Source organism: Rhyacophila brunnea, unplaced genomic scaffold (genome assembly GCF_057557595.1).
Source record: "Rhyacophila brunnea isolate RB1 unplaced genomic scaffold, BYU_Rbru_1.0 scaffold_11, whole genome shotgun sequence".
Lineage (NCBI taxonomy): Eukaryota > Metazoa > Arthropoda > Insecta > Trichoptera > Rhyacophilidae > Rhyacophila > Rhyacophila brunnea.
In genome coordinates this window covers 12,498,701-12,515,691 of record NW_028232763.1, presented here as the reverse complement: position 1 = coordinate 12,515,691, position 16,991 = coordinate 12,498,701, and the positions used below count along the sequence as shown (strand labels likewise).

General features: G+C 33.7%; 1 protein-coding gene across 1 annotated transcript in view; it reads right to left on the bottom strand.

Annotated features, from left to right (window-relative positions):
• The window catches only part of LOC147078367 (progestin and adipoQ receptor family member 3), a 76,975-nt gene extending 60,251 nt beyond the window's left edge, over nt 1–16,724 (bottom strand). Inside the window, exon 1 of the mRNA XM_085956883.1 lies at nt 16,367–16,724. Within this exon, the coding sequence (XP_085813009.1) occupies nt 16,367–16,456 (90 nt within the window). The 5' untranslated portion in view covers nt 16,457–16,724. The remainder of the gene's footprint in view (nt 1–16,366) is intronic.
• Nucleotides 16,725–16,991: the final 267 nt, after the last annotated feature.

Sequence of the window (16,991 nt, the reverse complement as noted above, 5' to 3'; positions counted from 1 at the left end):
GTTGTAAATCAAAAGAATATTTTTTTCGGTGGAATTCGGCATAAATATTGTAGCTCTCTAGACCAGTGTTCCCCAAACTTTCGGCATCTGTGTACCCCGTCTATAATTTTCGTAACACTGAGTACTCCTCGTTAAAGAAAAATGCATATAAGTACTTTAATAACAATCAAAATATATTTATATATTCCTTCTGTAGTACATAAACAAAATAATAATAAACGAAAAATAAAATTCATTCATAATAAAATATAAATAAAAGTTATATTATAAAAAATAACATTCATTGGTTATTAATTTTAATCTGAGGTGCGGTTCCACACCCAAAAGGCTGTTCCTTTTTTTACGTAAAGTCTACAAATGCTGAAAAACCAACTTCACATAGATATGAAGTTGGAAAAGGCAAGATGTATTTCAGGAATGTCTCTGTTAAAACTGGATATACATGTTGCATTATTTGCAACCTAAATGATGTTTAAGTACACTCCTTATATTTATTTTGCAAGAATCCGTCTGAAAAAATGTTTATATGAAGAAGAAAAAGAGCCTATGGGACTAATTTACATTCTCCTCCTTGCCCCCCCCCCCCAATAATAAATCCTGGGTGCGCCACTGTGGAAGACCATCACTGATCTTCGTAGAAGAAGGTTATGTCTACATCTTGTCATATATAATATGTACTTATGTAATTATTTTCTCTTCTTGGTCGTTCCCTCGTGGCTGAGGATGGTTAGCCTTAAAATTCCGTAATTTTCTGAGCAAACAAGACTTTCTACGCCTATCTGTCCTCTGCTTCTCTCAGTGAAGGCTGCCTCTAGTAAGCTCCTTCACTGGGTCACTCCAGCGCGACGATACTCTTCCTCTGTTTCGCCTTCTCTGGAAGCTACCCAAAATCACTAGTCAGATTAACCGGTCCGCGTTGAACAATATGTCAAAAACTGCTGAGTCCGTCTCAGAAATATTGTCGAGAGAAGTTCCTTTATATGTAGTCTCTGGATAATTGACTGGTTAGTTCTGTGCTCTGTCCTAGAAATTCCTTCCACTCCCTTGCCCTCAGACTCCATGGCTCGACACTATACAAATATGGAGAACACTAACGTTTGCACAAGCATCATGTTAAGCATCATGTCAAGAATTATGTGCTCAGAAGTTCAGTTCCATGCGATATTTCTTTTTTCCACGGGAAAACTACAAAAAATGCGGCAAAAAGTTCTCATTTCCCAATGAATACGAGAAAATATTCATCAGAATCACCACTTTTTGCGCTATAAAGAATTTTCCAGGGTTATGCAAGGTAATTTCATAGGTCATGGCTGAATTCAAAATTAGTGGACGATTTAGAGTAGTTTGCGTGCCAAAGTCCTTAAAGAAACCTTGATAATAAATGTGATGTATCCATTAAGGCATCTAGGAAAAAAAATATATAGATAAACTTTAAAGATAAGCATTTTCCATGACACGCAGTGAACGATTTCGACACATGTAAATTGTACGTAAAACATTTCACCGTGGCACAGATCGCCGTGAGCTTTCTTATCGGAAAGATATGACCGTATACTATACGCCGTCTCCAATTTTATTAGATTCAATATGAACATTAATTCAATTTTAATGGCTGATTTTGGCAAAATTCATGAATTCGAGAATGAAAACTTTACCTAGCCTAACAAATAATCCAGTAAGTATATAGTATATCGGCTATATTTTCAAAAAATATTTGCTGCTAGCTTCCTATAAAGTGTAAACCGACAAGAACCGTGTTTTATTTAGACATTAATTATATTTCAGTACTATACGACCCAAAGAGGTTGGACGGTCTTTAATATACGGCCATATATTTCCGATACTTACAACATTTCACGGTGAAGTGTGATCCTTATAATGTTCACTATATCTAAATACATTTAACTTTATTTTAACGCTAAAATGACCAATGCTTTTAGTGAAGCAATCTAATGTAGAAAGTTTCAGAGACAATTATTACTATTACGCTAATAAATGATACCAAAGAGAAATAATATAATGAGAAAGTAAACAGAAGATGTTGGCATAATTTTATTAATTATGTAATGTAGGTAAGTTAAAAATCTGAAATAAATAAATTGGTTGAGCGTACGTATGTACGTAGAAACTTATTACTGCCAGACGTAGATCAGACGTTTAAATTCTTACGCCTCGTCCAAGCCAAGATACACTATTATACGTAAACAAATAAATAAACATTGTATAAAAACTGTTGGCGAACATGTTAAATGTTCAAATACAAAATTCGATATACTTTAATTTTATAATTTAGATATACTTACTTACTACTATGTAGTTAAATTCGTCATAATTAGATAGGACACACGTACGTGTTCCATCGGCAAAACTCGCATGGTTTGAGTGACGTCGGCATCGTATTTTTTCCTAATGTGCATTTAATATTATATTACATTCTCAAATTTTGTTAATTATTCATTGAAAAAAAATATTGTTATGAGTGTTATGTTATGACATTAGGTAGGTACCTATTATGTATTTGAATGAGACAATATTGTCGCCTCAAATACCTACCAATTTTAACGTACAATATAACGTTAACAACATAATAGTATGACGTAGACAGGTGTGACGTATATAATAATTTAATTTAATTACGATATAACTGAACATAATATTACGTAGAATATATTATTATTATGTGTCTAATCGATTTGGTATACGATTTTCATTGGCCTACGCGATAGTAATACTTTTTTCATGAGTATATTTTTGTAAATTTCTAAAGGAAATATATTTTTTTCAATTATGGAAATATTATCTACTTAAGTAATAATTTTATTCATATACGTACCATTCATAAAAAAATATTGACGTCACATTTGTATTGAATCTAGTTTTTGCTATTTTCTAACATTAATTCGATATTTTAAAAAAAATATGTTAATACGGACAATATAATCCAAATTTATTTTAATTAATATATTCAATTACCAGTGGAGTCCCACATAATAATATTATTTCCTATAGCATGCACAAAATCGCAATGTCATTACCACCGTTGCCAATATAAAATTTTAAAGCGGCTATAAGTAGTGGGCAAGTACTTGCAGCATGTGGTTGATTGTTGGAGAGAGATGCTGGCTGACACCGTAAATATCTCGAGGAAAGGAAGCCATCGAGCCAGCGAAGCGGTGATCTCGACCGCGAGAAAGGCAACTTTCTTTTGGGCTGGCCGATTAACGAAAATGTTTATTTTGCTGTTTTTATAGTTCGACGCGCACCTACGCGCGCAATCTGCGTGCTGACTCTCAACCCGTGTTACGTGGACTATTAAAAAAAAACACCAATCTCATAAATAGACCAGAACGTCAGACAATATTACATTGTTAAGATAAGAGTCAGTAGCCGTTTTGATTGATTGATGTTGTAGTTAAACTTCGAAAATTACTCATCTATACGATGTTCATACGCCTCCATGGGAAACTGTCATTGTTAAGAATATACATGGAATCTACCTGGCCTAATTACATCAGGAGACTCGCAGACCCAACCAGATTCAACGATCGGCGTGTGCAATTATTATTAACTAAATAACAATTACAAGGAACGATTCAGCTAACAACTCGATCATGATGTGTGATGTGATGACACTTTTTGATTGGTTCATAATTAGTATGTTCCAGCCAACATTTCTAACGGATTGCGCATGTGCAGTAAGTAAACCGGAAACAGTTTGAGATTTGACGTTTCGTTGTCTGTTCCAGTCAGAATCTGATGGTCTTTTGACAACATATTATGTCAAACTACTTTTCTCTGATTATTCTGAAAGCTTCTGAAGTAAGTGACAGTTGTCAAGACAGGGCCTAATCTAAAAACAATATTCATTTATTATTTTCGTAGGTTTGTTCGTTTGAAAGTTATTATAATATTTGTAGGATTTAAAAAAAAGATGCTAAACACAGCTTTCTTCGGCATTTATGCTAACATTGTGAGATACTTATATTAATGGTTTAGATGTTTACACGGTAGGAGTTACATTGAATTAGGTATGTATATTATAACTTAGTACCTAATCAATACATTAAATAATCGTATGTGAACAAGAAACGGCTTTTGTTCTTACTAATCAATAATAATTATTACTCTATACAAAAAGTTAGATAATCTCATCATATTAGCATGTCGAAGTCCAACAATTTATTCTTATCTTGTAACGCAATCTAGACTACACTCTATAATCAACCAAAAATTGTCAGATTTCACCTATTTTCGAATATTTTTTTAATATTACCTACCTATTAATTTTCTAGATTTATATTCTATTGTCGTCTAAGTCACAGTAACAAGCCGATTAAATTATAAAACATGTGGGCGAGTTGCAAAAGCTTTGGGGAAAAGTAATTTCTTAAAACCTTCGTCTTATAAAAATTAACTAAGTGGGTACATATTTATGAAGCATCATTTATATTTTATACATTTAAAATAAACGAATACGACAACTAAATGTATGTGTTCTTGTAGACGACGAGCTATAGCAGGTTGGATTTTCATGACAAATTGACCACAAATTGAAATATTATTATGAATAAATGTGTTTTAGAGACAAAGAAATTATTTAATTAATTTTAGGTGCTGGCAACACTAATAAGTTTCAAAATTTCTGTCAAACTGTTCAAATTCAACCGACCAGTTTGATTTGTTTGGTTCGGTTTGGATTGAATTGCTGGAACAAAGCTAATATACGCTTATTATAAGCAAACCGCAAATTATTATAAGCAAACCAAAATATATATTGGCCAGCTTGGTGGCACGCTAAACATTCTTCCCTCATAATATAAGTTGTTACGTTATTTATATAATCCGTAGTTGTTACATACATTAAAACCTTTAAATGCTAATGAAGAGTATTGGATATAGCATTTAGACGATAATATTGTTGGTTTTGTATTATTATTGTCTGTTAAAATAATATTATAATTTATTGTTTTCAAAAACAACTGCTAACGTTATAACCAGCAGTCTTTTAACCAAATGTAAGTGAATTGGTATTCATAGCAGTTTGAGAATCACAGTGTCTGAGTTACGACACTTACAATTATTTACAAAATTTCGCGGAACATACCTGTTATTATGTGTATTTATTTAATCGATGTACTTTTAATACTATTTTATAAAGAAAATAATTTAGAATATTAATTATAAAATCAAATTTATTGTCAATTAACGTGTTGCAATCAGTTGCATGGCACTGCAGAATATAGACATAGGACAGCATGCATATGAAGGGGTGGACAAGTTCACGTATCTCGTATCCAGCCTAAATACCCAAAATAAGACAGCAGAGGAGATAAAAATCCGCCTTATCTCCCGGAATAAATGCTGGCATGCCTGCAAGCGACTGGTGGGGTCGAAAATTCTAGGCCGAAGAAGTAAACTTCTAATATATAAAACAATTATAAGGCCAGTGGTCACTTATGGCTGTGAGACTTGGTGCTTAACTCAAAACGAGGAAAACAAATTAGCTGTCTTCGAGCGCAAAATACTCCGAAAAATCTTTGGACCCACGTTGGAAAATGGAAACTACAGAATAAAAATGAGCCACGAGTTGGAAGAGCTGATTGAACAGCAAACAATCATAAGATATTGTAAGTCTCAAAGACTACGATGGGCGGGACATGTGGAGAGAATGCCTGAAGTTAGAGCGCCAAGGATCATGACGAAGTGGCTACCCCAACGGAAGAGACCCAGAGGCCGTCCAAGAAGGAGATGGACTGACGCCGTAGAAGTGGACTGGAATCATATAGGAAGACCCGGTAACTGGAGAAGTGTGGCGAGAGACCGGAGTGAGTGGAGAGCGGTTGTGGAGGAAGCCTAATCCCACCCCGGGATGTAGCGCCGTGGAAGAAGAAGAAGAAGAATCAGTTGCATGGACCTCCATTTTTTTCATAGAAATAAAAATTGTATCTACATTTTATAAACAGCTAGCCAGATAGTTAAATATTATTATGATATATCTACATAGCAGGTATAAAAATATGATTTTCATTATTAAAACTTATATACATACTTCGATTAGTTAGAATTCAGGGTTTCCCAAACTATGTTCCGCGGAACACCAGTGTTCCGCCGAACCTGAATAGGTGTTCCGCGACCATTTGGAAAGGTTTTATACACTGCAACATATTGAAAGATCTTCTACTAAGTAGAAGTAAAATAAGTAAAACTAAAATAATTAAAGAATCTACTTTATATTGAAAGGCGAATGATGATCAATCTCCACTGATGTTTATGATGTCAAGTATCTAGATAGGTCATGGCTCCCACAAGGGGGGGGCTGACAGGCCTGTAGCCTGGGGGCCTGGGCTTATGGGGGGTCCGGCGTAAGAAATCGACCAGCCAAGTGAGATAAACACACATCACAAACATGCACTAATAGTAAAAAAATGTCAAGCGTACTAACATTTAATAATATGTGGTTTTACCATAGGTACTTACAATTTTTGATTATTGTCGATATGACAGTATAAATGGACATAAAAGTGGGTGTATTAAAAATACAAAAAATCGCTAAAAAATACCCTTAATTTTACCTCTGACACCATTTGGAATATGCAACTGTAGATCGACACATTGCCTTTAACCTTAGCGATAAGTAGGGGGCCCGCTTCGGAATGTGGGGGCCATGATCTAGGTACAGACGGAGGACCATCTTTTCTCACACCGTGCGCATGAAAAAGATGGGGTATATTGTTTCTAACTGACCGGCTGACAAGTCTTGTCAGTTTAACGACAGTTTCCAAAATTGGCAGAACGGTTGGATGCGCTAATAAATAACCTACAAAATAAACTCCGTTAAAATTTCCGGGTTTGCGAATTCCATTGTAGAAAAAGTTTGGGAAACCCTGAGTTAGATAGTACGTTTAATATGTTATATGTTTTACGCGGAAATGTATAAAACGATCATATTATATTCATTGGTAGTTTTACCACACAAAAAATGCTGTAAAATTGTTTATATATAAATATATATATTGAACAAATTAATGCACACAACTACTTTCATTGTCAACTTTATTAATACATGCAGTAAAAGTAAATAGTTATTATCAAAACAAGTTCTTTCATTGATAATGATAACGTATTGGATAGATAAACATGATCTATGGTGCATACTTTCGAAAATAGAATAAAACAAGTACCTGTCTTTAGATGGCATCCAACTGAAATTTCAAGATGGGGACAATGACCTGACAGGACTAAATTTAGTAGAGATATTATTAAAATTCTTTAAAGTATGCACATATAATTAAGTAATAGCTCGATATATAAAATTAATAAATATGAATACGTACCAGCGTACCCAACCCAATAATTGCTAATAATTTAGATCAAATTTAATTAATCATGCAATAAAGAATAAAAGAATCTGGGAAAATAATCGGACGAAACGGCAACACCGAAAGCCCTATATAGTCAGGGCAGGGCTCGAGACAACTTTTCAAGGATAGGATGCCGTCAGCATAGTAACATACGATTTAAGAATCCTATTGCAAAATATGTCGACGGTGTTTTACTCGTTCTGTGCTGTATCGCTAAGAAATCCGTGAAGACAATTTAAAACACAAATTCTAAATTATATGGAACATTGAATTAATTGCAATATAATATTATGCATTTTATTTGGGGTCATCCATATACGATGTCACGCCCTAATAGGGTTGGTAGGTGTAGAAATGGAAAATATCCTACACCATGTGACGTCAGTTATAGAAAATGCTTTTATAACATAAGATCTTGAAATAATTAATATCTACTCCTAGTAATTCCACATTGTATACTAATGGCGATATACAATCTTGTGAAATAGGTTTATAGCTAGTTTATAGCACAACGATTGGATATTTCAGGGCTCGACATGGACTGGAGCGCCGTTCCGGTTCATAAAATCCCTAAAATTATCGCTCCGTCTCGTGGAAATAATGATTTGCACATCTAAGCTAGATAAATCATACAACAAAAATCTTACACACTTGTTTTTATAAAATTAGATAACAATGTTGATAGTTTCGTAAAATTATCAAGCGCTCCGGTTCGTAAAATTTTCCATTTCGAGTGTCGGTTAGAATTTTGTGCTCTTAGGCATAAAGCCCATTGACGCAGCGAGTGCGGCGCTCGCGCAAAATTTCTACAAGTGGCGCGTAAATCATCGAAAATACAACGTAATCAAATACGCCAGCGCACACTGGATTTGACGATGCCTTGTGCCCCGCCTGCCGCCTGAGTCACCGTTTTTCGCTTCTCAGCGATACGATTTAACGAAAATACAACGGAGTTCATTCATTGAACACAGCAAACAAAATCACGCTGCTCGAAGCGTCGTCGATAAGACGGGCGAGAAGCCATTGCACGCTTTGTTTAGTTATTGCGTGTCCGATATTTAATTACAAGCCCCGAGAAATAATATAATATTTTTATTGCTTTGTTATGAGAGACGATGTAATAATAATTATTTTGTGCTTCTTGGGCCCCTTATTACAGAGGTAAAGGGTAATGCGCGGCAAGAAGCGTGTGATTATGGTTATGAATATACGCTTCTTACGCCGATTGCGCCCGCTCGTCCGTCTTGATGGGCTTTATGCCTTAGACAACACCAACGGTATAAAATAGCTAGTCAGTAATATAAACAGCAGAATTGCGTTTGATTAAAAGATGTACCTATAATCATTTCAGTTACATTTAATTGGTAGGGTGCCCTATGAAATAGTTCAATATTCGCGATAAATATATAGATTAACGACACGTGTATATATCTTAATATGTTTATACTATTAACTAATTTAAAAACAATGAGTATCTATTAGCTCACAGTCGTTGTCATTATGTTATTAGTAGGGGCCGGATTTATATGCTAGTGCATGTTTTGTTAGGGTGTACGCACAGATACGAGAGCTGCACAGAAATCCGTTTTGAAAGACACAGAATCCAAAAATAAAATTTTATTGTGGATATAACTGCATATTTGAGACATTAGTGCATATTTCATAAATAAATGCATATTTTAGGGCTTCTGCATTTATATTTTTTTAAATTATTTTATCGAAATATAACTAAATTAGATTTGCGGAAAAATTAAATGTCTGAACACACTGAAAAAGACATTTTAACTTATTTTTTCGGACAAAGAACAGCAAATAATATTTAGGAATACCTAGTTGAGTGTGTCGTTTTTGTTTTGTTTTAAGTGGTGTTAAGTTTACATTGCATTTCTCATTCAATTATTTTTAGTTAAATAAACTTTTTGAAATTGTAATATTGATAAACTTTATATTGATTATTTGTGTTTTTTGTGTTTTTTGTTATTGTATTAATATCGATTAAGATTATTAATTTTTTATTCGATTTTATATCAGTAATATTGGGTGAAGTGATTATCTACAATTTTTTTCAAAAAAAATGTCGATTTTTAACTGCATATTTCTTCGGTTTTAGTGCATATTTTAATGATTTTAAGTGCATACGTGCATGCATATAATCATGCTTTTTGTTGCATATAAATCCGCTCCCTAGTTATCACTTAACAATAATGTCCCCATGTCCCCTCTTGCGTTTTGATGAGTATATTAATCGTATTAGTATGGCGTTGATACCAATATAACGTAACAGAATACATCCGCATGGGGATAACAAATAAATTGATACTGCGATAGGGAATCCGCACAGAACAGATCAATAAATAGAATTCCAATAGGCTATACCCCAATACACTATATTTTGGCGCAGGGTTTTGAATGTGTGAATTTTCTACGAAAATGAACCACTGTTGCACCATCAAATACACATACAAAATACACCAATATTGAATGAGTGTCAGCATGGCCCCCACAAGGGGGGGGAGGCTGATAGGGATCTGGGGGGGGGGGGGGGGGGGCCGCGTGGCGCGTCTACCTTATAAGTGAGATAAACATACAGTCATCACAAATTTGCTCTAATGGTAAAAAAGTCGCCTGCGGCACTATTTTATTTTAAGAATATTTGATAACATTTTAAAATATGTGATTGTGTGAAGCAAATTTTGATTATCGTGTGTCGATATTCGAAAACTTCATAATTCAAGAGAATTTATTGGAAAATACATAAAATCGCAAAAATACACTTTGGAACCCCATTTGAAAACGTTTCTGTAGAGTTTTTAACCCTGGCGATAGGTAGGGGGGCCCGACAAAGATCCTGGCCTGGGGGCCCGCTTCAGGATGTGGGGGCCATGATTGTCAGTGTATAAACCGAGAACAGTTCTAAGAACGAAGGAGAAGCGTATTTTTGACACGTGTTTTAGTTTATCCCATATTCTTCCACATTCGAGATCGGTTGCCTGTTACTACACACACCCGTTAGGTATTTCAGTTTCCATTATTTTTAAGTTCCCTGTGAATCCGGAATAAAAATATCCTATACTTAATTACAGTTACGTATTATATTATACGTGCACATATAGCAAGTCAATACAATTCTATAACACACCATCATCGGTATTTATGGTGCAGTAATAACACCATAGACATTTATTACAGACATGCATGAAGCAAATGGTAATTTTAAAAAGTTTTATCCATCCTCAGTTTTCTTTTAGGCAGATGACGCAATAGATTCGTCAGAAAATTTAAAGGGCGGCCTCGAAACAGTTTAAATCAGTGTTACAATAAATTATTAAATTAGGTACTTAAAATCTTATGTATATTTCTGATCATAATTTGAAAACATCTCAACCAACTAAAAAACTATTTTGAAAAAAATACGATACCCGACCGGCCAATGTGATTTTCCAGTGCTACTGGCATCCTACTTAATTACGACGAATTTAACTAGTAGTTCTTACATGAATTGCTTATCAAATTGCGTTAATAATGTTGGCTATCCGTTTTTTTGTATATTAAATCAAGTATATATCAATTAAATGTCTTAATTACTAATCGACGTCAGAATTGCTCCAAATTTTTAAGCATAACGTACTTACACTTGCTAATAATTTAATAAACTATTTCTTTTATTTATCGAATAATTCATAGGATTTGAGAATGTAACCACTGTATAATATATTGAACATACCTACATACTTTGGAAATATATACCCGACTAACATTTAGCCGACGGGATTTTAACCTGTTACCACTAGATTCGCGCAAATGTGCTTTTCCAATTAAGCTACGGGCATCCTACTTCATTACGACGAATTTGACTAGTATTTCTTGCATTCTATTATGTAGGTAGTTTCATCAGGAAGTATATTTTTCACGATATTATCGTAAAATATCAATAAAAGTAATAAAAATTGCAACATAAATATAGCTGTATTTTTAGAAGTTTTGAAGGTTTGTCGCACACGCAAAAGTTTCGCAAAGGGGCTTCAAACCTTTCAGGGCCTCGTCTCTATATAATGCTTGATTGGTATATATATATTGGTATATTATATACGATGACGATGGCAAGAGTGTGAGACCAACTGGAAAGAGTTCGGGATAGAGATTCTGGTGAACGGTTGAGCAATCGCCCATGGACCTGAATGGTCTGTAGTGCCAGTACCTAAGTAAGCTTATTATTACGACATGTAGTAAAAATAACATATTAATCGAATGAAGTTACTTTAATTTCAAGCAAACATAGATGTATTACGGCAATAGCGTATGTAGGAAATTAACTACTCAATTATAATTTAGTTTGTAGGTAACAAATTTGATTGGAATCAAAATCCACGCAATATTTTTTTCCAATCTTAGCATTTCAAATTTGATTCTAAATTTAAATCTACCATATTTGAAAACTTGGGGTGGAACATACCTACAGTGTAGCCAACTTTACTGTTGAGTAAAAATACATATTATGTCAGGTGGGGCTTCAAAAAACTAAATGGGAGAAACAACGCTAGATTACGATAAATAACGAGGATTTTAATAAAATTACACCCAGAATCAGATGACACAAAAGGGATTGTCGACACGCGTTTTATGGCAAATTTCGTCAATAATTGGCGGAAAACGCTAGATTTTTAACGCCATGAGCTACATAGATGCATTTTTTTTACAAGCTACATAATATAAAAATGTAGTACTTATATATAATTTTGTACTCCAGCTCTAGGGTGACAATACTATAATATATTCTTTAAAAAATTGTATTAGATACATATAGGTACTTATTATATATTTATTTATTTATTACTACAATTATATTAATAGAAGTGAATATCATTTGATCTATTTTATGCGAAGTAAATAGGCAAAGAGGCGCATCAGTGTAGTTGGCAACGCTGGGCACACAGGCGACCTCTGACCTTTAATGAAAAATTTATTCTGTCGGAAATACTGAAGTTTTTAAATAGATTTATAATTGTTAGCCGACACGAATAGTTATAATTTGACGTGCTCAAATATAGATTAATTAGAAAAATGTTATTTTGCCAAAACAACAGCCAGCACCAACGTGTATTGCACATCGCGCACAACAATTATTAATACAGAAGAAAATGTTGTAAAAAATACTATGCGTAAAAATCCAGAGTTTCAGAGTCGCGGGTCTGATAAAATTCGCAGTTCGCTGTTAATGTGTGCTTCTAGACTAGAGCAAGCATTTAATTGGTAGTGCGAATGGTTATCAGTGACTCACAGTAAAATAATCCGTGAAAATAGCATTCACTTTATTTTGCTCGGCTTATGGGTCATCCATATGACACGCCAGAGCGAGTGTGGCTTATAATATATGCTAACTGTATTATGGAAAATGTGATGTCAAAAAACCTCAAAGCCAATGACAGTTATTTCAAATATTCCGTGAGAACATTATACTAAAATCGATAATTCAAAATATTGAAAAACATGTGATGTAATTTATGAACGACCTCTTAGAAATGAATTAGTACGTAGAAGAAGGACATTTTTTCACGACGAAATCACTTTGCAATGGTGTTAGTGTCACTTAAAAGTAACAATACAACACCTAAATAAGTCGCCTACACTTCCATACGAATCTGAAACCATTCTACTTAGAATGAGAAAGGCAGATATTATAATATGATCGACATAATTATTATAATAGGTAATAATTTAACCCTTCGTTAAAAATATAATCCTATTTATTATTCAATATTAAACTGGTCATTTTATAAACCTTTTATGTTTAAAATAAATTGTTATTCAATAGATATCGACGAATTATCTGGCTGAGAGAGATAAGTACTTTCATTATTATACCAACGAATGTACGTAGCCATAAAGAGAAAGATTTTGTTTCTTATTTTTGTCTAACTTTCACTTTCTCTCTGGTTGAGTTAAAGATTTTTTATTATATTTTTTTTAATCTAAGTTGTTGAAATAATTATTATGACGAATTAATGCTTGCAGTACACCGCAAGTCAGTGTGGTGTGGATGGCAACATTATTGCAATTAAGGCATAATTAGCATACGTTGCAAACAATGTTGGTACGTAGGTAGGTACTTGAGGGATTTATTCAGGTACTTACACAGTTTATTGTAGAAAAAATAACTTGGAGTGGAAATACACAGATCCATTGATATACAAATATTTTTTTTATTAACCGATAGCTATAACTACTTTTACACCAATCACCAGTGGCGCACCCAGGGGGGGGGCCAAGGGGCCTTGGCCCCCCCCAAAAATATTGAAATTGAAAGCCAATAAACCTTTGGGCTTAGACAAATAAAAACACTGGCAAAAAAATGATTTGTAATTCTCCAGCACCCTTTTTAGAACAATTTCTTAGATTTTAATAGATTAGATTTAAAACACAAAAATTTCGAAACACTAATGTCAGGTTATTTTAGAAACCCAATTCCTAATGGAACTGTCAAAAAATTCTCGGTGTCCACCCGAATTCCGGAGTGGTGTAGGTCATGGCTGGGGAGGGCTAACAGGGCTCTAGCCTGGGGGCCCGGGTTGTGGGGGGCCCGGCGTGTCGGGTTGACCAGATATGTGAGATAAAAACACATCATAAATTAGTTTTAATAGCAAAAAAATTCGCCTGCGGCGCTATTATACTTCATGGCCATGAACATTTTCAATTACTTATATAATTGTGCAATATATTTTTTGATTATTATGTGTCGATACTCGACAGCTCCATTATTAAAGTGGATGTATTGAAAATCGCCAATAATTTAAATTAGAACACAATTTGAAAAACGTTAATGTAGTGTTTCACACTGCCTTTAATATTAGCGGTAGGTAGGGGGCCCGCCAAATATCCTAGCCTGAGGGCCCGTTTCAGGATGTGGGGACCATGGTGTATGTACATCGAGTGCAATAGACAACGAGAAATTAGGCTGTGAAGAAGAAAAAGAGCCTATGGGACTAATTTACATTCTCCTCCTTGGGCCCCCCCCAATATTAAATCCTGGGTGCGCCACTGCCAATCACACCAGTATGAAGATTATAAGAATGCGTAGAACTTACTGCGCCAAAACCGACAAATATTTCAAGGCTAAAACAAATTTGTAGAATATAATTAAACTGAGGACTGACTGTATAATAAAGTTTCTAACGAATAAAACAATTCTCAAAACAATATTTACATTCTACCGAGTCTTGGGGCGATTGTACCGTTTAGGCCTAATCGACAATGGCGCTCGACAAGAAAAACAATGTTAGGTATAATTATTTGACATATTATTATTATCCGGATGATATCAATGTAAAGACAATTCTTTTGGACAAATGAAACCTACAAATGTTTTTTATATCATGAACTAGGTAGGTATTTCAACTGAATACTTCAATGGGAAAAGAATATAGGTTCTAGATTATATGGAGAGCTTGAGAATCTAACCAGTAATGATCACCAAGCCTTGCAGGTATTTTGTTTTTTTTTTTTTAGGAAGACATTGTATTTCGCTAATGTATTATTGCATCCATTATAATATAGGAAACAGTCTCAACCTAAATAGATACCAAAAAGAGATTAGCAAAAGGCTTTTGGAATTGTGCTGTAGGTATTTTTATCACATGCAACTAGAGTTGGGTATTTCCCGAGAAAATCTCAATCTCGAGATTCGGGATTTCCCGAAATGATGAAATTTTGAATTCTCGAGATTAGGGATTTCTAGAAAAGAATTCTCGCGAATTCTCGAGATATCGGGAGATTTTAAAAAAATACCTGTAAAAATCCTAAAATCAGTGTAAAAACAGACAAATTCCAAAAAAAATTGATATTATTTTTTATTTATGTAAGAAGACAAACAAAATAGAAGTAGGAAAACAAAAATAATTAAAAACATTACTTATTAAAATGGAATTTCAAAAAACACAGACTGTCAATCGCTGCGTTTGCAAAAATTGCGCTCATTTTGAGTGGACGTTGGCTTAATTGCCCCGATCAGTCTTTGAACTTTTTTCATATAGAAAATCATTTTTTCAATTAATATTTGATAATAAAGATATCCCGAATCCCGAGAAAAGATTCTCGAGATCCGGGATTTCCCGAAATGTTAAAAATTTCAATTTTCGGGATGGAAAATCTCGAAAATTTCTCGAGAATTCCCGTCGGGAAATTCCCGAAACCCAACTCTACATGCAACTCATATTATGATAATGAGGAATATCAATAATAATTAATACACAACATAACTGTCGGGGGGGGGACGCAGAATTTAGTGGGCTAAAACACCTGAAAAATATATTTAATTAGAGAGCTACCAACGTAAATTAAATCTTCTGTTAAAATATATGAAACATTTACATAATTATATTGCGTATAGCTATACTGCTAAAAGGCGGGAGCTCTCTACCTACAAAATGGCGCCAAATCAAAGAACGAAAGCAAAATACATAATAAGTACTTATTCCTATTTAGGAATTTAAAGTTTCCAATTTATGACAAGTGCATCAAAGTTGTATACAAAAATACCTAACAGTATCCACTCATCTCAATAGAATGGGTCAGCGTCGTGGCATAATGGAGACATACAATGGTGTATCTAAAAACTTACTGCATGGCAAATGGTGTTAGGAAATGTATATAAAATTAATATTAAAATTTGATAATACAATATTTTTGACATGAATTTATTGCATGTAGGTATAGTAAAAAAAAAGTTGTCTGCGACGCAATTTTGTTCCGTATTTGGACGAACATAACATAATTATTTCGTCTTTCTTCAATTTCTTTTACTTATACCTATTTATATATTTTTTTAAATTATATGGGGTGTAGCGATTTCGGATTGGTACCCGGGTGGTAAACACACTTAGCCCGGCCCTGACAACAACTGTAATAAAACATATTAAAGACATATTATCATTTTGACACGTGTGTTGTGTATTAAAACTTATCACATTAATATTGTCCAAAAACAAAACAAAACAAAAGTGTGTACTTACATTTTCGGAAAATAGACCATCAAATGGTGAAAAATCCACATCTCCTTTGCATTCTTGTACTTCGTTTGTGACAGTTTTTGTAATAGACATTTTAATATAGGTTTACAACAAAAAAAACTTGTTTCAACTTCGTACAATTGACTATTATTATTACTATAATATAATTGAGTTCAACTGGATATTTAAATAATACACTTTAGATATACACATATAATAATTAATTTTAATATATATTGATTAACTCGGCATTGATTACCATTAAATTATCACAGATAAATAATTGTGAACACAGTCTAATAATTATTTTTGTGAAGACAATAAACGTAAACATAACCTCACAATTGAAAGTAATTAATATTAGTGGCAAATGTTTTTTTCTCTGCCAGATTTCACAATGTATCTATTTAATATTGTATGTTTTTATTCTCTCCGTGTGTTATTATAGTTTGATCACTGGTTTAAATATAATATACACAACTATAATAATTATTGTATAAACTTATTTCGATTGAACGTCGAATTGACAGGCCATTCGTGAGGAATTGTCAGCGTGTGATTCGAACGTCACCCCACAACGAATAGCGCATGCCGACTAAAGACTAAAATTTACGAAAACTCGTTTCGT